Source organism: Equus caballus, chromosome 12 (genome assembly GCF_041296265.1).
Source record: "Equus caballus isolate H_3958 breed thoroughbred chromosome 12, TB-T2T, whole genome shotgun sequence".
NCBI classification, from domain to species: domain Eukaryota; kingdom Metazoa; phylum Chordata; class Mammalia; order Perissodactyla; family Equidae; genus Equus; species Equus caballus.
The window spans coordinates 34,534,506-34,559,047 of record NC_091695.1 but is presented as its reverse complement, the minus strand read 5'-3'; the positions used below and the strand labels follow the sequence as shown (position 1 = coordinate 34,559,047).

Genomic DNA, 24,542 nt, shown 5'->3' with positions numbered 1-24,542 from the left:
TGAAGCAAAGACAGATCTAATTTTGGGAAATGAACCCGTCTGCCTCACTTCTCAGACTACAGCCTTATGCTTCAATGGGGATTTTCTCATATTGTTCATTTTTGGTCCTAGAAGGCTGGGAAATGATTGGCGAAAAGAAAGTCATTCTGGATGGCTAATACTGACAGGTATTTGTAGTTTATAGACATAGTTTATTCCACTAATGTTGCAGTCTTTCTCCAGGGCAATCTCCAAGACTTCTACTTTATGCAAACACAAAACTCTCAGCTACATGTGACATATATTTTCTAGGTTTCATGGCTTCCCATGATTTTCTTTCTAGTTTGAGTTCATCTGAATAAAAATATACTTGTGCTGGAGATGTTCTAATGACCACCTGAAGAGATGACAGCTATTGCATCTTGAAGAGGGCATGCAGTGTCTTATGCAAAAATATTATTTTGGTTATTTACTGTTTGGCCTGAAGACTTAGTGCTTAACTTCTCTGGACTGGCTCCAAGGAGAAAAAGAGAAAGGACTTCCAGAAATCCTGCCTCAGTTTTCTAATCCCCATATCCCTTGCCTAAGCATCCTCATCCTTACATGAGTTCAAATCACTCTACTTCTACAGAAGTCTTGAATCTAGGAACCATGAATAGACTTGAGGGTGACAGAGAATCCAATAAAACCATATGCAGAGGTGATAAGTGGTTGCAGTTTCCTGGGTACAGGGTTCAGACTTTGTAACAGATTTTCAAATGTATCACTGACTCAAAGAAGATCAAGAGTCGCTGTCTTAGATAATTTAACTTATAAGTATCTCTGATTTGAAGAAAGAAAAAGCTGCACCTGCAAAGAAAGGAGCATAATGGCTCTTTCAAACTTATCTTATCTAACTTCTCAGGTGCTTTCCTAGAATCATTAAGTTGTTCAACTCACATCCATTTCCAAACTATATCTTGTCTCTGACTCTTCCCACTATTCTATGGCATTATTTTTAGATCTCAGATGGTTTTATGAAAACAGAAAGGCAGTTACAAGATAGTCCACCCTCCCTGATTACAGTTTAGTGGAATCTTGGTTCCAAAGATTCTATTTATTTATTTATTTATTTTCTGAGGAAGATTTGCCTTGAGCTAACATCCATTTCCAATATTTCCCCTTTTTTTCTTTTTATGTGGGCTGTACCACAGCATGGCCTCTAACAGAAGAATGGTGTAGGTCAGTGTCTAGGATTCAAACCCAGGTACCCTAAGTGAAGGGCACTGAACGTAACCGCTAGGCCTCTAGGGCTTGCCCCCGAAGGAGATTTTAAAAGACATGTACTCCAGCATCCTCATTTGGTGCATGAAGCCTCATGATTCAGGGACTTCTTCAAGCACTGATTAACATCAGAGCCATGTGTGAGGAGAATTTTCGTTTCACCATATCGAGAGATAGCAGTTTTCACCAGTTTTGTCTATTTCTGATTCTCATATATTTGTGAATTCTAGGAAGTTAAAACATGAAATTAAGACATTTCAGAGGATAATGTACTCATAATGCCAATTTACTGTCTTTTGTCCCCAAAGAGAATGAGAATGTTTATTGAAGGGAATTGTTCATTTAAGTTTAGTAATCATGCGTGGAAGACAGATTAACTCAACATGATGATTTAAGTTGTATATTTAGTCAGCTGCATGACTGGAAAAAGACGAAGAATACTTGTTTTTGTTTTTTGAGAATGAAATAATTTCCATCTGTCATCTTTTTGTCAGTAGATGACACTAACCATGTCCATGGAAAGGAATAGAAATGAGACTTCTGTGTCCACGTTTGTTCTCCTGGGACTTTCAGATGAAAAAGAGGTGCAGCGTGTACTATTCCCAGTCTTTCTAGGGATCTACCTTATGACTCTAATCTGGAACCTGGGTCTTATCATCGTAATCAGGATGAACTCCCACCTGCACACGCCTATGTACTTTTTTCTCAGTTTCCTATCATTTTTAGACATCTGTTATTCTTCTTCAAATAGCCCAAGAATGCTTTCAGACTTCTTAAAAGATGAAAAAAACATTTCCTTCATTGCCTGTGCCACCCAGTATTTTATTGGGTGCTGGATGGGTCAGGCTGAATGCTGCATCTTGGCCACCATGGCCTATGACAGATTTGTTGGTATCGGTAGGCCTCTGCAGTACTCGAGCATCATGGCTCCTGGCCTCTGTCATAAGTTGATTGCTGGGGCCTATGGGAGTGGTTTCCTTGGTAGCTTAGTTCAAACAGTTTCTTGCTTTCGTCTCTACTACTGTGGGCCCAATATCATTCCAAATTTCTACTGTGATGTAACCCAGATTATTTCTTTGTCTTGTTCTGATTCCTACATCAGCCAAATGATTCTGTCTCTCGAATCTATTTTTGTGGGTTTGGTTCCTTCTTGGTAATCATCTTATCTCATGCAATCACTGTAGCTTCCATCCTGAAACTATCTTCCATCAAAGGTAGTGCCAAGGTCTTCAATACCTGTGCCTCCCACCTAGTAGTTGTGACAATCTTCTATAGCACAAGCCTCTTTATGTACCTGCATCCTAACTCTAGCCACTCCAAGAAGCAAAACAAGGTGCTGTCAGTGTTCTATGTTATCCTAATCCCCATGTTAAACCCTGTTATCTATAGTTTCAGGAACAAGGAGATCAAAGAGGCCCTCAAGAGGATGACAAAGAGAGTAACACATTTATCTCCATAAAAACAATATTTGGGCAGGTGTTATTTCCCCTATAAGGAAAATAGAGATAAGAACATGTAAGAACTTTTTGTAGGTCATACAACAGCTAGATAGAGAGAAGTGAAAAACTCACCTCTTGATTCCTGGTGCCATCATATTTAGCTCACACTACCAAGCGATCAGTTTGAGGCAGTGTTATGAACATTGAATCTAGTTTAAAAGGTTTGTTCCCAGGATTATACCCACGTAGGTAAACCCCATATTTTGAGAACAGAGGTTCTGATAGACATTATATGCAGAGATAGACAAGAACCTAGGAATCCACACAGTCTTTCTCCTATGATTTTTAAAATGTCTTTTATTCATTTTCAACTGTTAAGCTTTTATATGTATTTCAATAAAATAAAATAATGTATAAAATCAAGTTGTGAAACTTAAAAATTATTTTAAAATGAGTACTTTTAATCTCCACCTCAAAGAGGGAGAGAGAGTGAGTATGAGAGGGAGGGACACAGAAAGAGAGAGATAGAAAGACTGAAGGAAAGACAGAGAAAGATAAAATATGACAGGAGAGGAGAAGAAGAAAGATTGATCTGGCTTTATTCCCAAATAAGCTTGTTCCTTCCATCTTACTCATTGAGCCTCCTTGTGAAGCGAATTTTGAAAAAGGTATGGGTGAAAGGAATGGTAGAAAGAAGGGGCACAATAAGGTCAAGAGTTAGAGAGATTCTCAGAGGCTAGAAAGAAGTCAAAGTTAACAACTTCTGGTCATAGTTGGCCTGTAGCCTGCTCTATGGTAGCTTACCAGAGACCATGCAAGACCTCAGAAATGCAGGCTGTCATGGTGTGTCTAGGGAGACAGGATCTGAGTCCCAGAGATCTGAGTCTCCCAAATATTCCTGGACCTTAAGTTTGACCAGGGAGCAGCAAAGCCAGTTTACTTGGGGGTATGATGTAGACTCCAGTCCAACTAAGAGAATTTAAAGAACATTTAAATGGACATATACTTTTAGAGGAGAATTTTTTTACTTTTTACTTTTTTAAAGATTGGAACCTAAGCTAACAACTGTTGCCAATCTATATTTTATTCTTTCTGCTTTTTTCCCCAAATCCCCCCAGTACATAGTTGTATATTTCAGTTGTGGGTCCTTCCAGTTGTGGCACGTGGGACGCCACCTCAACGTGGCCTGATGAGTGGTGCCACGTCCATGCCCAGGATCCAAACCAGCAAAAGCCTGGGCTGCCACATCGGAGTGCACAAACTTAACCACTCGGCCAGAGGGCTGGCCCCTAGAGGAGAATTTAAATAGTAAGCTTCACATATATTACATTAGTATTTATACAATACTCTACACTTCATATAGTTAAATTGCATGGATGTGATTTTTTTCTATTACCATATGAAGTTGGCAGTTGAGAAATTATCCACATTTTACAGATAGAAGCTTTGAGCATATTGAGGTCTTCCATGTTCTTCCCAGAGTAGCCACAATTCATCTTAAGTCTCACAAAATTTAATTTGTGGAGCATAGATGCTTCTTATTGACCAGAAACATGCTCTCCATGGTTTGAATGGGTGCCCTAATTCTATACTTTTGGTGTTATATTTTTAAAAACATCTTCAGAATCTGTTCAATTTAAAAGATTAATCTATTACAGTTCTTACTTGTGGGAATATCTGACTACTAACCTATTAGGAAGAGTTAAATTAAATAATTAACTCATTGCCCCACCCACCACTCTCTCTCTAGAATTAATATTAACTGAAATAGAGCAAACCAAGAATGAGACCTTCCTAAAACATCTCTGTTTCCCTAGTAATGACAGGGTAGATGATCTCCACCAAAAAAAAAAAAAAAAAGACAAGAAACGTTTGTGAGAATGATCTTAAACAGATATTTTTTAATGAAGGATTAGTAATGCAGCATAATATGTTGTAAAGAACTCCAATTCAGAACACACAAATTAAACCTGCTATTAATGGGAGGCATGCTGTGTACCTCACAGGCTAAGTGCTTTATGAGCATTATCTGATTTGATTCTATGAAAAACTGCTGTATGAAGTAGCTACTATTATTAGCCCCATTTAATAGGTGATATATACTTAGGCTTGGAGAGGTTAATTTGCTCAAGGTCACACAACCAATAAATGGAAAGCTGGAATTCCACCCAGATTGGCTGACACCAATGCCCATGGTATTAACCACAATAAGTCATGGCTCTATCATGAATTAGTTTTATTGTATTCCTTTTTGCTGTGATTTCCTCACTTATGCATAGTAAATCACACCATGTATGCCTCATAGGACTGCTGAGATGATTGATTCAGGTTAGGTATTTGAGAAAGTGCATGTATGTATTTGTCTAAAATGAAAGTGCTTTGTAAAAGTGTCCACATATCTAATTTACTGTTGTCAGGTTATATTACCAGCCAGCTGTGTCATCTTGGGCAAATCTCTTAGATCCACTGGCTTCTAGTCCCCACCTGGAAATTAATGGTATTGAAACAGATGATCACTAGGTCCTTTCCACCACAAATGATTCCAAGTTCATTAAAAGAAAAGCTATAATCATGAGATCATAGTAGGACCATGAGGAAGTGTGGAATTGAATTAGAAGGGACATGGCAAAGTGGGGCATGAAAAATTAGCAGGGGAATAATTCCATGGTAAACGTGACTCCAGAGAGCAAGAGCCTGGGGAGTTTTCTCCCTCTAACTCTTTTCCCTTTTAAGTGGGAAGTGTTTCTTAAAATATTTTTTACTTTATTTTTTTAAAAAAGATTTTTTTTTCCTTTTTCTCCCCAAAGACCCCCCCCCAGTGCATATTTGTATATTTTTCGTTGTGGGTCCTTCTAGTTGTGGCATGTGGGACACTGCCTCAGCGTGGTTTGATGAGCAGTGCCATGTCCGCACCCAGGATTCGAACCAACGAAACGCTGGGCCGCCTGCAGGGGAGCGTGAGAACTTAACCACTCGGCCACGGGGCCAGCCCCTACTTTATTTTTTTTAATTGCGGCAACATTGGTTTATAACAAGTGGGAAGTGTTTTGTTTTGCTTTTCTCTTCCTCCCTCGGTGTGGGGCCCTGCCCGTCTTCCTGTTCTGCACTCGCCTCCAAGCTCTCTGTATTGGGGTGGGCCAGACACCTGTAACAAATTGACTGCGCAGATCATGTCTTAAACACAGGATTTCATTTCCATCTCATGCAACAGGCCAGGGTGTATGTTCCCGGTCAGACAGAGGAGGAGGAGGGGATGGTAAGGAAGATCTGTTCCGTTCAGTCTCGCAGGGACCCAGGCTAGTGGGGGCTCTGCCGTCTCCAGCACATGGCTTCCAAGGTCTACCTGTCACCTTAATGTGGCTGGCTGAATAACGGCCCCCGAGAATGTCCATTCGGCAATCATCAGAACACGTGAATATTACCTTATATGGAAAAAGGGACTCTGGAGATTCTCCTGGATTATCCGGTTGGGTCCTGAGTGTGATCACAAGGTCCCCACAACAGGGAGGCAGTGAGAGATTCCACCACAGAGAGGAAGTAGATGTGACAACACAAGCCTGAGTCTCAGTGACTCGAGCAAGAGGCCCCGAGGCACGGAATGCAGGTACAGGTGGCCTTCAGAAGCTGGAAGGGGCAGCGGGCTCTTCCTTGGGGGTCTCTCTTTGGCCTTGACTTTGGCCCAATGAAACTGATTTCAGACTTCCGGCCTCCAGAACTGTAAGTATCTGCATTTTTTCAGCCACAACCTTGGTTGTAATTCGTCTCAGCAGCAACGGGCACGGATCCATCTTTGCCGTCATCCCAACCTATGGTAAGGGGGAAGCCGTGCGGGCGTTTTTATGGGCCAGAAAGCAGTGCATATCCTCCTCTCTGATGTTCCATTGTGAGATCCTGGCTATGTGGCCGCACCCGTCACCTAGAGAAGCTGGGAGATGTGGAGCTGGGCAGCCAGAGGCCCAGTGAGTCCAGAAGGAGGGCAGGGGATCCACTCTCTGCCACACCGAGTTATCCCGCCCTGCGTGGTGGTGTGGATGCCACAGGGGCTGGCCCGCTGGGGTCCTGTGTGGGCTGGGCAGGTTGTCCTCACTGCATTTGCCTTTTCGGCTCCTTGGACCAGGGTGGGCGCCCCGGGCCCAGCAGGCCTACAGCCTCAGCCCCCCACGTCACATTTCTATTCACTTCCGGTCCACAGAGACATTCAACTTGTTTTTGAGCACGGCTAAACCTTTTCGCTTTCCAAATTTGACGTTGTATCTGTCATGCTACTTGGCCAGCCAGTCTCTGCCACACACTCTCCTGACACGGTGTGTCAAAGGGGAGACAGGCGCCGCCTTTTGCCTTTTCGCCGGATGTGACTCTGAAGCAGTCTGTTCTCCATAGAGAGGCTGGATGGATCTGGGTGTCACAAACGGCTCACGCCACCCTCCCGCTGAAAGCCCCAGTGAGCTCTGGCTGTCCTCATCTGGGAAACGGAAGCAACAATACCCACCTCACAGAGAGAAAGTAATGAGTGGCTGCTTGCGCGGGCGGGGGGGGGGGGGAGCGGGGCACAGGGGTTGACTGCTAACAAGGTGGGCTTCTTTGGGGGGGGGATGAAAATGTTCTAAAATTAGGTCGTGGTGATGGTTACACCACCCTGTGACTATATTAAAAACCACAGAATTGTACACGAGTGTATTATATCTTATGCAAATTACATCTCAATAAGATGCTCTTAAAAATAATTTTCAACTCATAAAGCTGTTTCCAGGGAAAAATGAACCATCCTGTATTAAAAGGATTACCTTGTATCCACAATCGCTATGTGGCCAGCTGGTCTGGGCCACACACTCTCCTGAGGGGCAGAAGCCACGTGGCCCGCAGGCTGCCTCCCCAGTGTTAGTTCCCCTCCTTCCAGTTCTGACTTCCTCATTAAGCCTACAAACCCCTCATTCTTCCCAGTCACTCAGTCAAGAAACCGCCTTCTGGGGGCCGGCCCAGTGGCGCAGCAGTTAAGTTCGCACATTGTGCTTCGGAGGCCTGGGGTTTGCTGGTTCGGATCCCGGGTGCGGACATGGCACCGCTTGGCATGCCATGCTGTGGCAAGCATCCCACATATAAAGTAGAGGAAGACGGGCACGGATGTGAGCTCAGGGCCAGTCTTCCTCAGCAAAAAGAGGAGGATTGGTGGCAGATGTTAGCTCAGGGCTAATCTTTCTCAAAAAAGAGAAAAGAAACCTCCTTCTGGAGCCTTCGCTCCGTACATTGACTCTGCGTGTAGGAACAGACAGTTTCCACGCGTGCTTTGCAGGCTCGCACCCCGGCGGAGCTCGGCCCGCGCTGCCCGCGCACGCCCGCGAGGGAGGCGGCCGGGCGAGGGGCGCGACGTGCCGGGGAGGGGCGGGGCCTCGTCGGGACCCGGATGAGGCCCCGCCCCCACCCGAGGAACCGGAAGTGGAGCAGGGCGCCTGGGAGCGACGGGCGCGCAGCTGCAGGGGCCGGGGCCGGGGCCGGAGCCGGAGTCGGAGTCGAGTGGGTCCGGACGGAGCCAGGCGGCGGTGAGCGAGCGCGGCTTCCGCCGGGCGGGGGGGGCCGGCCCCTCCGCGGCGCTCCTGGGGCGCCCCTGGGCCCCGAAAAGGGAAGGAAGCGGCGGCTGCAGCGGTCTAGCCGCTCTTCCGCTCGCGGTTTCGGGTCGGCCGCGGGGGGAGCGCGGGCGAGGCTTCCCCAGGCGGGGGAGCCGGGGCCGGGGGCCGAGGGGTGGGGGCCGGGGGGCCGCGGGGTGAGGGGCGGGGCGCCGAGCGGTGGGGAGGGCCTGGTGTCGGGGAGGAAGGGGCAGTTCTGAGGTTTAGGGGTCCGAAGGAGAGGGGCCGGGGCTGCAGGGAGGAAGGGGAGGAGAGGGCCAGACGGGGAGGGGGTCTGGGGTCTGAGAGGGTGCCCGGGACCCGGGGGCTAGGAGAAGAGAGAGTGGAGGGGCCGAGGGTCGGAGGGGGGCTAGGTGCGAGAGAGGCCATGCTGGGAGGGGGTGTGATCCGGGGGGAGGGGCTCAGGGCCCAGGGGTTTAGGGGAGGGGCGTGGAGGGCCGAGGGGAAGGGGCTGGGGTCCAAGCCGGGCGAGGTAGGAGAGGGGCCCTGCGGGCAGGGGTCCGGGATCGGGGGCGACGGGATCAGGGCCCTGGGGTTTAGGGGAAGGGGATGGAGGGCCGACAGGGAGTGGTTTGGGTCCAAGCGGGGCGAGGTAGGAGTGGGGCCCTGCCGGGGAGGACCGAGAGGGGCCGGGGTCTCCCTGGCGCCCGGGCGGGGCCGTCGCAGCCGCGGCTCCTGCGGCCAGGCCCGCACCTACAGGGAGGTTTAGCAATCAGGTCACTGGAAATGCAGCGACACGCGCAGCTGCAGACGGCCGAGAGGCTCTAAATTTGTAGCCATCCCTCTTCTGGCTGTGTTGGAAATCAGCAGAAAGGTGCTTCTGGGTTTTTGGTTCCTCTGTTGGAATCGCCTGAGTGTGGCACCAGGAACTCGATCTCCGCGGGCGGCCTCCCTGGAGCGGGTGCGGGGCTTCCTCCGCCCGCGGTCTGTGGACGTGTCGGGCCTGGGGGCGGGGGTGGGATGGGGGGGGTTCCGTTTCCCGCTGATCGCAGCGCTGGCGGCATCACCACTGAGTGCGCCCTCCCCGGGCGCTCCGCTTGGCGCGGGGCTGCCTGGGCCCCGCGGCGCTCTGCCTGGCTAATCCCCCAGGCCCTGACCGCGGGATTCAGCCGGGCGCCGGCTGGCGGCTGGCGAGGGCTGAGATCCCAGGGCTGTGGATCGGTGGGCCCCCCTGCCCGTGGCTGAGCGCGGCTGAGCCCCTGGCGCAGTCCTGACTCTCCTCTGGTTGGAAAGGTGCTCCCAGATGCTCAGGGAGCCGGGCAGAGTCCTAGAGGCAACTTTCAGACCCGCTGGAAGAAGGAGCCAAAGGGATGCAGAGTTGGTTTTGCCCCCCAGGAACTGGAAGTTACCCCCACCCCGTTCCCGCCCCACAGCTGACTTGTAGTGGAAGCATCTTGTTAGACTTATTCTTGAAACACTTTTGAGTGTATGTAAGTGGTGATTCAGACCTTTGCTCGCTGCCGTGCAGTCGGTGCTCAGAAAGTGTCTGAACGGTGAACTTCCGAGGTGGGAACGCAGTTCACGTCTGCCATCAGGAACGAAGTGCCCCTAACAGGTGAAAGGGACGCTGTAGACTGAGTCGAGCGTCACGCGTGGGTGATACTGGGTTGCTCGTGTGTTTTAGAATGTGTGCTTGATCTCTTGCTGAGTCACACCGCGAGTCGTTTCTGTTCTGGTTCAACCAAGCGCCGGGTTAGCTCATATCTGCTCCCATGCCCACTGCTGCGTGTCTCCACAGACTACTCCAGCGGCAAGTATGGCGTGCAGGCCGACCGGGTGGACAAGAGCGCCGTGGGCTTCGACTACCAGGGCAAGACGGAGAAGCACGAGTCGCAGCAAGGTCCGCCCGGGCGGCGCCCCGCAGCCGGTCCACCGCGCGGCCTGCCCCCTCGCCGCTGCTTCCCACACGCTTACAGACATGCGCACTGGGGCGTTTCCCCTGTGTATGGCGGGTCACGTTATAGTTACACGATTTTTTAACTCAAATGTTTGGCCGTTGTTGTTCCGTTCAGGTCAGCGTAGGGGTCTGTCGCGTTTTTGGTGACTGCTCAGTCCTTGTGGTGGGAAGATCCCGTAGTCTATGTAACCATTCCTCTGTGGAATGTACAAGTTAGGTTATTTTCAATTTTCGATGTTAAAAGTCGACTGCATGAGTATTCTTCTCCCTGTGTCTTATGTACGTAAGTGGTTATTCAAGAGTAAATTCCTAGAAATATAATTGGGTCAGAGAACACTGAATTAAAATTTCGATAGATTGCCAGATTGTCCTCAGAAGCCGTGCTGGCTTCCTTCGCTGTGGCGGCCTCGCGGGTCCCTTACTGCCGTCACCCAGCGAGGGCTGTAGGTGGAGGGCGTTAGATTCAGCCCCTCCTGCAGAGGCCATGAACCGTTGGTTCTCCTCATTGTTTTGTTTGGCCTGTACATTTAGATTTTTTAAAATGATTGCCAACATATAAAAACTGAGAGCTCACGTATTTAAAAAAATCCCAGGTTTCTTTAAAGAACAAAACCAAAACCCAGCACTGGAAACCCCACTGGCTTGGCGTTTCTGCGAGGAGCTGGCCGTGGGCCAGCCCAGTGTCCCTTTGCCGCAGGCGTCACTTCCGTTACAGCAGGTGGCCTGCAGCACGGGGTCGCTGTCACTGCCTTCTCTCCCTCCCTCCTTGGAGCAGACCTGTGCTCCTCTGCCCCACGCGCACCCAGTTCCTCAGGACCTGCTGCTGGATGCCTTACAGTCTGCACTGACTTTCTCCCCAAGAGGCCTCTGGGGCAGAGGAAATGCCACTCTGGGAGGTCGGGGGCACAGCCCCAAGTGCCTGGGCAGGCAGGCTCCTCGGCAGCCCCAGGCCTTTGCGGAAGGGGTTTGCTCCGCGCGCTCGTGCGTTGACGTGCCCACGATGGAGTCCTCCTTTAGTGCAGAGGGAACCATTCCACTGGCGTTTCTGGAGGGCGTGTGTTTCTGGAGGGCGTTCCAGGTTTATCCTGTCTTTGCAGGCACCCCTGCATGCCTCTCCTTGTGCTGGTCCATGAAGCAGAGGGACCCATTAAAAGCCGTCTGCTCGGCTCGTGCTGATCCAGAAGCTTTGTAATAAACTGTTACTCCATGCTGTCTTTTGGAATGAAGGAAAGATGCTACAGTTATAAATCTGCTGTCTTTATAGGACTCTTCCTAGTCCTGTTATTACATATGAGCAAGACTTTTAGATATTTTCTGTATCAGTGATCTTATAGTGAGCTTAAAAGATTTTTGGTTTATATTTTTTTTAATTGAGTGTTAAAAGTACTTTCTTGAAGCCTGCTGGAATCCACAGCTTGCTCGCTGGTTGTGTTGCTGGCCTGTAAACTGCTTTCCTTGTTTTTAGATTACTCCGAAGGCTTCGGTGGCAAGTACGGTATCGACAAGGACAAGGTGGATAAAAGTGCCGTCGGCTTTGAGTATCAAGGCAAAACGGAGAAGCACGAGTCCCAGACAGGTGCCTGCATCTTACCAGCTCTCCAGCCGGTGACCGTTAACGGGACGGGTGGTAACCAGAGCAGCAGGCAGAGACGGAGCGTAACCAGCAGCCCTTAATACGGACATCTCTCAGTTAAGCAGCCAGCTTTAAAACAGCAAAGCAGAAACACAGCTGTTACATGAGAGATCGACTCTTGCCAGTTGTTTTGGCTCTGACACCCCAGCAGTGCCGCTTGTGCTAATAGTGTCGCGTGTGTAAGTGGTGGGACTGTGGGGCTCCGGTTGCTGCTTAAGCTGCATCGCTTGGCGCTGCTTCTGTGGGGTCCCGTCTGCGTTTATTCGGAACGCTGGGATTACAGATGGGGTCAGTTTCCAGACGCTGTATGAGGAGGGCCTCTTGATGAGTGTTACCTAAAGTTTTACCGAAGATCTGAGAGAGAAGGGATGAATTGAGCGAATTGTGTGTATTGACGTGCATTGAAAGACATGTTTTCTCTCTGTTGCCCGGGCTATCCGTTAATACCAGTTTGTGTCCTTTTTCTAATCCATTAGACTACGTGAAAGGGTTTGACGGAAAATTTGGTGTGCAGACAGACAGACAAGACAAATGTGCTCTTGGCCGGGATCACCAGGAGAAATTGCAGCTGCACGAATCCCAAAAAGGTACCTTCATTTTGAATCTCCTACTTGGGATCGTTTCCCGAGTTTATTTCCCTTCCCAGGTCCGTCACTGTGCCGTGTTTTTGCCGTGTCTCTGTAGCAGTGGTGTTGTGTCTTCAGTGTGGGAGGTTGTCGTAGCCCTCCCGTGATTTGAGACAGCCCTTCAGCTAGAGGAGTGAGGAACCCCCGTCCCCTCCCACGGGAGGGCTCCCGCGAGAAGGCCCCATGTCACTGGGCTTCTGGAGCGCCGGTCACTGCCTGCAGCAGCTCTGGGAACGCTGTTTTCTGCCCTCAGCGGGCGGCCAGAGGGCCGACAGCTATCCAGTCCATGAATTGGTGCTGATAAAGCGTGCTGTAGGCTGTGGAAGGGGATGCCTCCTCTCTGCCCGGGAGTGTGTGCTTTCCACGACAGAACCATGTCCCTGGGAAAGTAGCACGTGGGGACGGGAGACCTCTGAGTGAGCCCCAGACTCACCCCGTCCTTTCAGCCAGCACAGATGGAGGTGGGGCTGGTACGCGTTGCCGTGCAGTAACCTCGTGTATAACGTGTCTCTTTCTTCACATGCGCAGAGATGCGTTCTCTTGTCTGTAGCGTGGGTAGGACCTAGAAAGAAACCTCAAAGCATGGAGTGGCTTTCCCAAATTACTTGAAATACAGTTCCTAACCCGGTCTCTGATCTTGGCTGGAGTGTTAAGAGTTTGAGTTTGCCCTCTAACCTTTGAGCCCAGTTTTGACTGTTGCTGAGCCTGCGAGCTGGCTCTGCAGCCCCTGAGCCTGGCAGAGCTTTTCCTTTCTCTAAACGATGTACTTGATTCTTGCCCATGCTCCCACGATTCTAACCGAACTGTGTTTCCTCTCTCGGTTTTCTTCACTGTTGCTTGTGGATTTCCAGGTTATAAGACTGGTTTCGGAGGCAGATTTGGTGTTCAGCCCGAGAGGCAGGACTCCTGTGCTGTGGGGTTTGATTACAAGGAGAGGCTGGCCAAGCACGAGTCCCAGCAAGGCACCGTTGCTCACCACCCCCCGCCCCCGCCTCCCCTCCAGTGCGGCCACTTCTAGCACAGACTTCCAGCCTCAGTCTTGCCAGCACCCTCTGTGCCCTCGAGGGGCACTCGGGCGTTGAAACCCAGGTGTATGCTGGAGCCATGGTGGCCTGCACTCCTCCCACCCCCATTCACTTGTTCCCTGGCACCATGGGGTTTGTGCTTGGCAAGACATGGCCGTAGTTTGCAGGGTGTGTTGCCCTAAACCCATAACGTGGCTCCATCCTGGAGCGGGGTGTCCCTGGTCTCCCAGCAGCCTTCTGCTGGAGCTCTTGCTGTTGACCGTGACTTACCTACTGAGTAAGCCACCTGACTGCCTCTGAGACGGGGAGAACCATGTTTAGTTCAGCCAGAGGCGCGGGTCACCGGGGGGCAGGGGCAGGGGCAGCCGTGTTCTGTGTGGTCTCTGTTTCATCGTGGTGGTGTTTTTTTGACCAGGGGTGGGAGGTGTTTTTCGTTTGTTTTGGTTTTTTTGACGACACCACCTACGTATAACTTCCCCACACAGAGCTAAACGGTATGTACAGGAAGCTAAGAAGACACAGGAAATTTCTAGGTGTATCTGTTGGGAGTCCACACGGTGAACACATTTCTCCTTAGAGCAGTTATTTAATTGCTGTCCAAATTCGGACTTGGCCGTTAGAACCTGGACACACGAGCGGAAGACAAGGACGGTCCTCCTTGCCAGGGCAGAGCGTAGGCTCCGTCCCCTGGTTGGGAACACACGGCCGTGTTCAGGGGAGGGACGGCGGACGCAGCTGATCCGGTGCTGATCCGGCAGCCTGCGCGGAGACGGCCTTGGCTCTGCGTGGCCTTAAGGCCGTGTGACGGTGTGACTGTCACGGAGATCTGTGTTGCTACGTCCTAAGAGTTGGCTGGTAGAATTTCCCCATGGAATTTTTTTTTTTCTTTTAAAAAGCAAGGAAACAGCTGCCTCGAGCCTCTGCCTAGTCCTAGTAGGGAGGGAGCGGTGCCAGGTGGAGGACTGTGCTGTTGGAGTGGCACGCTGCCCCGCGCCTGTGCTGGGCCCTCGGCTCACTGCCTGCCAGCCCACACGGCACCCTCTGTCCCTCAGGAGAGCACGGGACGCATGCGCACACCCCTTTTCTGCTTCTCCCCCGCCTGTGTGCTGAACACCACGGGTAGAAACCAACTCAACTTGCAAGTGAGGACCGCGCGGGGTGCGGTTCTGGTCTCTTTCTGCTCGGGGTGCGTCTTCTTGGGCTGTTTCTGGATCTGTTTGCATGCCTCTGCCCCGGGCACCTCGCTGGTCCTCAGCCTAAGTGTGAGTGTTGTGTTGTGCCACTTTGCAGACTATTCCAAAGGATTCGGCGGAAAGTACGGGGTCCAGAAGGACCGGATGGACAAGGTAAGGATTCCAGATCCAGGCCTGAGTGTCTTCTGCTGCCGTGTTCGGGAATTTAGGAGGTCCGGGAATTCGTGGAGCTCTTGGTGTGTCAGCGCACGGCTCCGTGGATGGTCTGGGGTGGGGTGTGGCTCAGGTTTTCAGAAGCACGAACGTTTAAGTCGGGCACGTGTCATCACTGATGGTGCCGATTGCTGACCTGTATGCCAGGCCTCGTCTACCGGTCACGGACATCCTCTCCGGTACCCCACATGGTCGTGCTGTGGGGGAGAGACTTGTCCCTGTCCCCTTTTGCATTTGGGGGTCCCTGGCCAGGCAGGCTCAGTGCTTGGCCACAGCATAGCAGCAAGTGGCGGGGCCACCTTTGGAAGCCAGGCATTAGACTCTGGGGCCAACACGAGACCCTTGAGGACGTGTGGCTGTTTGAATCCAAAGTAGTTAGCGGTAAACCGGCTGGAAATTGAGCTCCTTGGTCACACTGTCCATGTCAGGAGCTCAGTAGGCACGCGTGGCGGCGGCGGCTCTGGGAGCGCGCGGGTCTAGAACATCTGTATCATGGTTCATGGTGGAAGGTCCACGGGACAGGGACCGTGTAGAGGCAGGTCCTGCCCACAGCACCGCCTCCCACGGGTGTCCCGGGGAACACGCTTGTTTCTCACTGGGGACTTTGTCACACGGTGTCGGATCTCTGAGAGTCAGTCTTAAGTGTATCAGACGGCCGTTTTTCTAGCGTACGGTCCAGCCATAGCAGAGTCTACACTTAGAGCAGGTGTGGAGTTGTCCACACGAGGACACGTGTGGCTTGTATCTCCTGAGCAAAGACGGAGGCCGTCCTGCCTGGTCCTGTGCCCGGCCTGTGGTCAAGGAGAGCAGGGCCAGTCCTCACGGAGTTCTGCTGCTGTCAGGCTCACAGCTGACCACACAGAGGCCGTCACCCAGGGGCTCCACCACGTGACCACGCATGGGCCCTGGGAGCATGTGGCAGGCCCAGGGCTCAGGCTGAGGGGCCAGAAGGGTCCTGGGGAAGTGAGAGGCTGGGCTCAGCTTTGACGGATGGAGCATGCCGGGAAGATGGGCCAGGAGCCTGGAGAGCAGGGGCATAGCGTGTGTGCGGGGGTGGGGGTGACGCCGCAAAGACTGTTAGGGTCTCACTGCAGAGGAGGGCCGAGGGGTGAGGAGCTGGGAGGGACCATCTCGGGGAGCCCTGCAGACTACGTACGTCAGGTTTCGTTCTTCATCAGATGAGTCCTGAGTGGCCCTCGAAGGGTTTGGCAGGCAAGTGACACAAACGGGATCTGTGTTGAGAAGACCCTGGTCACAGTGTGGAAGTGGATTGCGGAGAAGCAGCGAGGCTGTGGCCCTAGTTAGGAGGTGGCTTCAGCGGTGTGAGCAGGGTGCGGTGCTGGCTCGGGCAGGGGCTCGTGGCAGAGGGAGAGCGGCACTGACCTCAGCAAGGTGGGAGGTAAAGCCCCCGGCTTTAAGGGCTGGCAGGGGCAGGCAGGACTGCCCCAGGTGGGCGGTGGGCCTCTGCTGAGCTGGGGCGCCTGGGAGGAGCAGGGGTGGGTAGCTGAGTCGGCTGTGGGTGTGTCCGGGGTGGGCTACCCAGCAGGGCAGGTGGACGAGAGTGTGGCTGGACCAGAGGCAGACGGCCACTGCACAGATGTGGACGGAGCCGGGGTCAAGTCGGAGGCGAGGAGAGCCTGCAGAGTGGTGAGCGGGCCCAGGGACACACCTGGGGATGGCAGCAGTCAGGCTGGTAGAGGAGACTGGGAAGTGCACCCAGCAAGGTGGGGGGAGCCCACAGGGTCTGGTGGTGCTGGTCTGAGGGTAAACAGCTTTGGGGCAGGGGGGTCACCTGTGCCCAGCAGTGCTGCTGGTGGGGGCGACGTCTGGGCGAGCAACGTGGTAGCCCCGGGAGTCCTGGTGAGGGCATTGTTGTGGGTGTTGGGGGGCAGGTTGGGGGAAGCTGGCCTGCAGGGACCCGCACCGTGTGGGGAGGGTCAGTCGTAGAGTCGGCAAGCTTGGGCCCGCTCCGCCCACTGTGGTCCTGTGAGCTGGGCAGCGGTCAGCCGAGGGGATGGTTCTGTTTAAGATGGAAGAGACCAGAACGTGTAGGGGAGCCCAGGCCGTAGACAGGCATGTGGAGGGAGACCGTGAGGTGGTGCTGGTGGAGAATGTGGGGTCACTGAGACGCAGCCGTGGACGGTAGAGGCTGACGAGGGGGCCTGCGACCGAGGCAGCGTGGTGGCTTGGCGCAGAGGTTGGGTGAGCCTGTGTCTGACGGTGACTGTGGTTCCTGTTGGTGGTGTGACGGCGTCCGTGTTGTGCGGTTGGCGGCCTGAGGCTTAGGAAGGTGAGGGAGCTGCGCGGGGTCCCAGTGAGCTGCGTGTGGAGGGATTTGGGTGTGAAGTCCCTATAGGGGATGGAAACGGGTTGAGGGGTGTCCAGCAGGTGGGACCTGGGAGAGGTCGTGACCTTGAGTTGCCAGGCTGGACCGAGGGGAGGGAGGAGCAGGCGCCGCGTAGAGGAGGGCGGTGAGAGGGAGAAGCTTCTAGTCGGCAAGCGGGTCTTGGTGATGGGGGCGTGCTGTGGAGGAGGTCGGGCGCGGTGTGGTGGGGACGCTGCAAGTGAGAATGAGAGGTTGGGGGCCGTGTTTGCTGGAAGCCCCCAGGTGACGGCAGAGAACTGGCTCTGGGCAGCGTGCTGGAGAACTGGCTGGGCTGGGCAGATGGGGGCGACAGGAGGGGCCCATGGGGAGGGTGCTGACGCCCCTACCCCTGAAGCCACAGGGCAGGCAGGAGCCTGATGGGACATCCGGAGGTGGGGGGCAGGGCAGGGAGTGAGTGTGAGAAGAGATTGTTCTGGAGAGAGGTGGCAGAGGCCCGGTCTGGTGGGCGGGTGGTCTGGGAAGGGAGAGCGCTTGGTCAGGGCAGCTGAGCGGTCGCACTCGGAGAGTGGGGCAGGGGGGCCAGGGTGGCCCGGGCGCCGGGCTCTCAGGCTGGCTGTGGCTGGGCATGGCAGACGGGTGGGTGGACAGCTGTGCTCTGGCCGAGTGGGGTGGCTGTGGAGGGAGAACGGGGCTCTGGGGGAGGGTGGGGGCCTGGCCCGTGAGTGCGGCACTCCGCGCAGGGCTCAGCCTGTGCCTGGACGGGAGGGAGCTGCCACTCACAGTCACCCTCAGACAGTGCCCGCTAACTTCAGGTCCACGTCCTCGGGGCCCTGCTCCCTTGATTTGTGTCAGGAAGGCAGTGACTGTCCCACGCCCCAGGTGTGTCACTGGGAAGTGGTTGCTCACGAAGAAACTGAGGATGGCCCGTGGTTCCCAGAGCCTGTCTGCATCAGTGTCTGCGTCAGCATCAGCCTTGAAGGAGCAGCTGTCGCTCAAAGTGTCGTCTGACAGAATTGGGCCCCCGTACTCACGCTTGTGGGGGATGTGGACGGTCAGGCCAGGCGAGGCTTGCGGCACTGTGTCCTCTCCCGGGGCGAGGGCTAGTGCAGAACCCGCACCTGGTTTCTGATTGCGCAGGTGTAGATATGCTTTTGGGTTTTTTCCTACTCTTTTTTTTTGGAGCAGTTTTAGCAAATTTGAGAGGATGGTACAGAGATTTCCCATATGCCCCCCGCCCCCACCACGCACAACCTCCGCCACCATCAGCATCCTCCGCCAGCTGGGACGTTGGGTACAGTCCGCGAGCCTGCGCTGACAGGTCGTCGTCACCAGAGTCCACGGTTGACTTTAGCGTCCACTCTTGGTGCTGGACGTTCTGTGGCTTTGCACACGTGCGTAAGGACATGTGTCCCCCTTGCACTGCCCTACAGAGTATTTTCACTGCCCTAGAAATCCTCTGTGCTCCGCCTGTCCATCCCTCCTCACCCGTGTACTTTTTCTTCTCACGCTGACCCATGTCGTCACCAGCAAGTGTGTGTCGTAACCCTTTTCATGCCTCAGTTAACTTGCAGAACAGAGAAGGAGATACGAAAGCTTTGGGCTCCCCGGTGGGCTCTTTGGGAAGGTCGAGGGCAGGCTTTGCCGTCTGGGTGAGGTGGCAGCCGTCACGGGGTGTGAGGAGCAGAGAACAGTGCCTTCCTGATGTTCCTTTCCTGTCTCGGTAGAATGCTTCAACCTTTGAGGATGTCGCCAAGGTGGCCTCCACGTATCAGTAGACTGTCCCTGTCGAAGCAGGTGAGTCCTGGCGGACCCCCTACCGGCACTGTGGTTTTTCCAGGAGGAAATTCCACGCTCTTTGGTTGTCCCAGGAAAATGCTCAGGGCAAAGGGTAGTTGGGGGGCTGGCCCAGTAGCACAGCAGTTGAGTTCGCACGTTCTGCTTCGGCAGCCCGGGGTTTGCTGGTTCAGATCCCGGGTGCAGACATGGCACCACTTGGCAAGCCATGCTGTGGCAGGCGTCCCACATATAAAGTGGAGGAAGATGGGCACGGATGTGCGCTCAGGGCCAGTCTTCCTCAGCAAAACGAGGAGGATTGGTGGCCGATGTTAGCTCAGGGCTAATCTTCCTCAAAAAAAAGGGTAGTTGGCAGAATGTGCACCAGGAGCAGATGGAGCATGAGTGGAGAGATGGAGCTGAATGGGGAGCAGAGTCGTTCCTGTGTATTTTCAGGAAAGCAATTGACTTGCCTTTTGAGGGAAGATCCTCTTTATTCCTGCAGAGGGTCAGAGGCAGCTTTCCCACACTGCGTGTTGTGCTCTCCGGCCGTGGGGATCTGCTTTGGTGGGTGCCTCCCAAAGTAGAGCTGGGTTAACTGCACGTGTGCGAGGGCCCTTCTCGCTGCTGGAACCGCGTTCTGGGAGGGTCCTGTGGCACCTGCTGCTCAGACACGCTCGCTGGTGCCCCTGGACGCGGTCGGCCCTGGCTGTGACCCGAGGGATGTGTTGTAGCGCCTGTGCGTGAGCTGGAGTAGGCACTCTCTCCTTCGCTCCTTCTCCTCCTTGGGCCTGGTCCAGGCTGCCGCAGTCTGTCCTTTCAGGTGATTGCTCGTGTGAGGGCCTCTTCTAGTCCAGGGGTCTGCAGCCTGGGTCTGCTGCCTTTTCCTGTGAGTGTTTGTAGTGTTTCCCACCAGAGAAGGTAGGAGCGGGAGCCTGGGAGGTGAGCCGGAGGGGTGGGCTCCTCCTTCCTCAACCTGTCCTAGGGGGGCTGGTGTCTGAAGGCTCAGGTCCTTACGTTCTCGCCTACCAACTGGGCGACCCGTGACAGATGAGCTCGCTGTTCTGTGCCTCATGTTCTGGTCCATGAAATGGGGGTGGAGACACTCATCATGACTCTTTTTGGGGTAGTGACGAGGTAGAGTCTGAAGTCATGCATGCAACATTGATAAACCGTAAAGGTGTGTTTAACTCTGTGGATGTTCTGCCCGAAATCATGGGGGGGAATGTTGAGAACGTGGATAGTCGAGGAAATTAACATGCAATAGACAGAAAATGCCGACCTGGAGGACGTGAGTTAAATAAGCCCTGCTGTCTTACCACGTGCGGCGAAGTCGGAATAAGAGCAAGTTTTACGGTTACCATTTACTATTCCTTAATTGCTGGAAAACTTTTAGACATGTCTCCTTCAAGTTTTTAGTAAGCTGCTTGTAAGTTAGCTTTCTTTCATTGCAGAACACACGCTCACAGACTACAAGGCATTTTTTCCTGCTATCTTGGTCTTCTTTTCAAATAGTGCCCTCCTCATTTTTTGCCTTAGAAGTTTGACCCCTGCCATCTAAGTCGCCTCAGCATCCACAAGATGCAGAAGGGATGGGCTGCTTGAGAAGAAGAAAACTTTTGATCATCGTCACCTAACCTCTCTCCTTTTGAGGTTCTCCTGCTGTCCCTTCGGGTGTGTTGTCCTTCTCTGTCCCCAGCCCCTGCCACCCGTCTGCTCTCTTCCTCCTCCCCAGTGAGAGCGAGTCTCCGTCGGCACAGTACTGCTCCCAGCAGAACCCCCTGGGCTGTGGAAGGGTGCTGGAGCACTCGGCTCCCCGACAGCACATGTCTTCTGAGTGCTCCCTCCTGGCAGGCGAGGAGAGTTTGACTTGGGTCACGTACGCCTGACTCTCAGATCCTGGAAGCCCGCCTCTGGGAAGGAGTCTGCCTATACCCTGCCACCTTTGAGAGGGGCTGTCCTAGAGCCCGTGGCCTGGAGACATGTTTCTAGAAGTGATTCATAGACGAATCCGTGGCCCTGTGCCTCTGCAGTTCCCGGTCTCTCTGCAAGCCCACCTTCAGCCCGGCCGCCCAGCCCAGGCACAGCCCCTTCGAGGAGGCGCTCTGCTGCCTCAAGTACTTGTGGGTGCGTCCAAGTGACTTGTGGTGCTGGGACTCTCCTGGGGGGTGGGGAGGAGAGGGCTCAGATTCCGCTTCTGCCCCTCGCCGGCATGCGTCCCTGGGTGTGTGACTTACCCTCTCCGGGAGCTCAGTCTCCTCGTCTGAAACCTGGAGAAAAATCCAGCCTTCCAGCTGGCAGAACTCGTTCCTGTAGCTGCTGGATCAAATGACCACAAGTTTAGTGGCTTAAAACAACACTCATTTCCTGTCTATAGTGCTGGAGGGCAGAAGTCCTAACAGGTCAGCAGGGCTGCGTCCGTTCTGGAGGCTGGAGAGGACGACGTTCCCTGGCCTTCTCCAGTTTCTGGGGCCGTCCGCGTTGCACCCTCTGCTTTGCTCTCTCTCTCACATGGCTGTCCCCCTCTTGTAAGACCCCGTGATGACATGGGCCAACCCAGATAATCCCGGATTGTCTCCCATCTCAGATGCCTAACTTCGTCGCATCTGCGGTCCCTTCTGCCCTGTGAGGTCACGTGTTCACAGCATCTGGGGCCTGGGATGTCAGCTTGTTTAGGGGCCGTATTCTGTCCATGACAGTCCTCGCTCTGAGCCCCAAAGATTCATGTCCGTACTACGTGCAGAATACATTCTGTCCATTTTAAAAGTCTGAGTTGGGTTTGGGTGGGACGGGGGTTGTAGCTGGGTAGTGGTACTGTTGCCTTGCCGACTGCACAGTGAGTAAATCCTGTGGCTTATGTGGTGGCAGCAGGAGTATTACGGGCCACCGAGGTCCTAGTTCTTGAGAATACTTGACTGACTGCGTGACCTTCACTTCAGAGCAAACTTCCCTTAAGACCTGCTGGTGTTCGGTCTCCGTGCTTGGTCCTCTCTGCTCTTTCTGCCGGAGCCGTGTTGCCGCGGAGGCGGCCTGGTGACCCAGAGTGTCCTAGGCGTGTTCTGAGTGCTGCGTGTCTGTCGATCACAGGAGCAGGCCAGAGCCGGGAAGCAGACCCCGCCCGCGTCCCCTGCTCCTCAGCCGGCACAGGAGAGGCCGCCTTCGAGCCCCGTCTATGAGGTGGGTCTTCCGTTGTTTGTGAGTGAGTCTCTGGCTTCTTGAAGCCATCCCTCCTGGGGCAGTGCCGCCACCGCGGACGGCGTGGGCTCCCTCCTCAGCTCTGCTAGGTGCCCATCCACAGAGGGCGGCTTGGCGAGCAGCTTCCTGGTGCTGGGGGACGCTCCCGGGCACACGGCCTGCTTCTCACCGAGAATGGCCGTCCTCACTGGGCTCCTGGACGAGGCCACCTTCCTCAGCCAGCCCGCAGCCCCCCAGTGGGGTCTCCGAACACCGAGTGGATGGCTTCTGGTCCGGAGCTCACGTGGTCATGCTGCATTTGCGCTGACCCCGCTCTTCTAGAATCCGCATCCTGTGGCACCCAGCTGCTGCTCCCGCGTGGCCTCGCTTCACTGGAGCCCTCTGCAGCTCTCCCCTCCCTCAGCCCCTCTTGAACGTGTCTGCTCCAGAGCCTCTGTCCTTGGCCCTTTCTCCTCAGTTGTGTCGTCAGTGCCTAGTGCCTGCCTGTGTCCCCAGGGCCTGCTAACACGGATCCCCATGCTCTCTCCTGATCTGAGTTACTGAGCTGCCTGCCTCAGCTCTCCTTCGCTCCGTCACGGGGTCTCCACATCTCCCTCTCTCGGGAGCGCCCCTGCCACCACCGTCCATGGCCATACCCGGCTGAGCCCCGAATTCCATCCCTTCTCTGGCCCTGCGGCCACTGTCCTGGTTCCCACACCCGTCTTCTCTCCCTGGACATTAGCCCTCAAAGATCATTGAGTCGCAGGGGATGAGAACTAACTCATATCAGCTGAGGCATAAAGGGACGAGGATGCGGGGAGAGCTGTGGGCCGGGGCAGCAGGCCTGGCCTCAGGTCCACAGTCTCATCACCACCAGGGTCATCTCCTTGTGTTGCTGTTCCCTCTGTGTGGCGGCCGTGTCCTTCTGGACTTCTGGGCGGGTGTGTTGGATGTGGCCTTATAATTCGTAATCCAATGGAAAACGGGGACCTTGAGCCACCCCCCCCATCATGTTCCACTACTGGCCCGTCACTGAGCAGTTGGTTCTTGAGAAGGCCAAGATGGCATGCTGTCCCTGGCAGGGATGGGAGGTGGGTCCTAGATCAGCAGCCCTGCTGGAACCCTGTGCTGGGTGGGGCAGAGGTGGCGTTGCTGGAAGATAGGAGAATAGGGTGCTGCCAGTGTGGGATGCCCGCCGTAGCGCCCACCTGCTCACGGTGCCCCCACATGACTAAGCTGAGGGTGCGGGCAGCCAGCTCGTGCCCCCACACCATGGCCTGGCCTTTAATCCTCCAGTCCGTTCCCTTTGAATCCAGGGGGACCTTGCCAAAAGGAGCCTCTGGCTCTGTCCCTCCCTCTTTAACCCTTGAGTGACTCCTGGTACCTGGCCTGGAGGTGGAGTGCCCTCTCTGTGGCCTTCATAGTACCTCTCCCAGGCAGCACGCACTGTGCTGCTCACCCTCCATCGAGAGCTGGTGCCTGAGCACCGGCCCTTCCTGGAGCTTCTCCCCATGCCCCGCCGCCTCTGGCTCCGGAGGGCGCCTTCAGGAGGACCCTCGTTGGAAACACTGGTGAAAGCCACCGTTGATGATCAGGAGTTCAGGACTTGGGTTCGAGCTTGGAAGTCCCGGTGCTTGTGACCAGGGAGTTGGTGATTTCCTCCTGCACGTGACCTGGTGCTCCCTCCCTCCCGCCCCTCCGCCAGAGGACTTGGTTAGGACAGAACCCGGCCGTCCGCGGCCTTGCCAGCTCTGGCCGTGTGATGGGGTGACATTGTGAAGCTGCTGGGTGGCCGTCGGAGGGCTGGGACCTGAAAAAGAAACAGGCCAGACCTGCCCCAGGCGACAGCCTGAGAAGCGCTCAGCTCGTGACAGCCGTGCGGGTTCCAGTTCCTGCAGGATTTGCGGGCGCTGGGGGGCGGTGAGGATGGGGGTTATTCAGGAAGAAGTGCCACGTGGTCCCTCTGAACACACTTAGCACGGTTAGAATCGAAGCCGTCTGCACACGTCGGCAGGTGTTGCCTCCTCTTCTCCGTGTCCATTTGCTCGGTCTCAGCTGGACCGAGAAGTGGTCCGTGTGTTTCCCTTGGCCGTGGCAGCGACCCGCCTGGCCCATGTGAACTGTCTCCCTGGCTCTTCCCCAGGATGCGGCTTCGTTCAAGGCCGAGCCGAGCTACAGAGGCCCCGTGAGCGAGCCGGGACCCGTGTACAGCACCGAGGCCGCCGACTACCAGGACGCCGATAGCCAGCAGGGTCTGGCCTACGCCCCAGAGGCCGTCTATGAAAGCACGGAGGCCCAGGGCCACTATCCTGCAGGTACGGGGGGGGGCCCCTGTGGTGTTCCCCGGGCAGAGGGTGCCCCTGTTAAGTTGCCCTGTGAA

The 24,542-nt window shown here is 54.3% G+C and overlaps 2 protein-coding genes, 1 long non-coding RNA gene and 1 pseudogene across 5 annotated transcripts in view; 3 read left to right on the top strand and 1 right to left on the bottom strand.

The window, feature by feature from the left end:
• Positions 1-1,380: 1,380 nt before the first annotated feature.
• On the top strand, positions 1,381-3,056 carry LOC138916889 (olfactory receptor 5A1-like; annotated as a pseudogene).
• A 2,452-nt stretch (positions 3,057-5,508) lies between these two features.
• LOC138916414 (uncharacterized) lies at positions 5,509-7,930 on the top strand. Its single transcript, XR_011423654.1, has 2 exons — positions 5,509-6,285; positions 6,380-7,930. It is a non-coding gene; the product is annotated as an uncharacterized lncRNA (long non-coding RNA).
• A 393-nt stretch (positions 7,931-8,323) lies between these two features.
• Positions 8,324-9,306, bottom strand: LOC138916527 (uncharacterized). The gene is made up of 2 exons (XM_070229155.1): positions 9,166-9,306; positions 8,324-8,995 (listed from the first exon to the last, which is right to left on the bottom strand). The coding sequence occupies exons 1-2, from the start codon at positions 9,304-9,306 to the stop codon at positions 8,324-8,326; spliced, it is 813 nt and encodes a 270-aa protein (XP_070085256.1).
• Positions 9,307-11,749: 2,443 nt separating this feature from the next.
• LOC138916697 (liprin-alpha-1-like) overlaps positions 11,750-24,542 on the top strand; it is a 109,062-nt gene continuing 96,269 nt past the window's right edge. For 2 of the 3 annotated variants that reach the window (XR_011424022.1, XM_070229888.1), the window contains exons 1-6: positions 11,750-11,888; positions 12,309-12,419; positions 14,774-14,829; positions 18,940-19,009; positions 22,076-22,165; positions 24,306-24,477. Coding sequence is in view for 2 of the 3 variants with exons in the window: in XM_070229888.1 (XP_070085989.1) it covers positions 24,442-24,477 (36 nt within the window). In the remaining variant the exon portion in view is untranslated. Of the gene's footprint in view, positions 11,889-12,308; positions 12,420-14,773; positions 14,830-18,939; positions 19,010-20,527; positions 20,663-22,075; positions 22,166-24,305; positions 24,478-24,542 lie in introns of those variants that run through there. The other variant, XM_070229889.1, reaches the window with a different exon arrangement.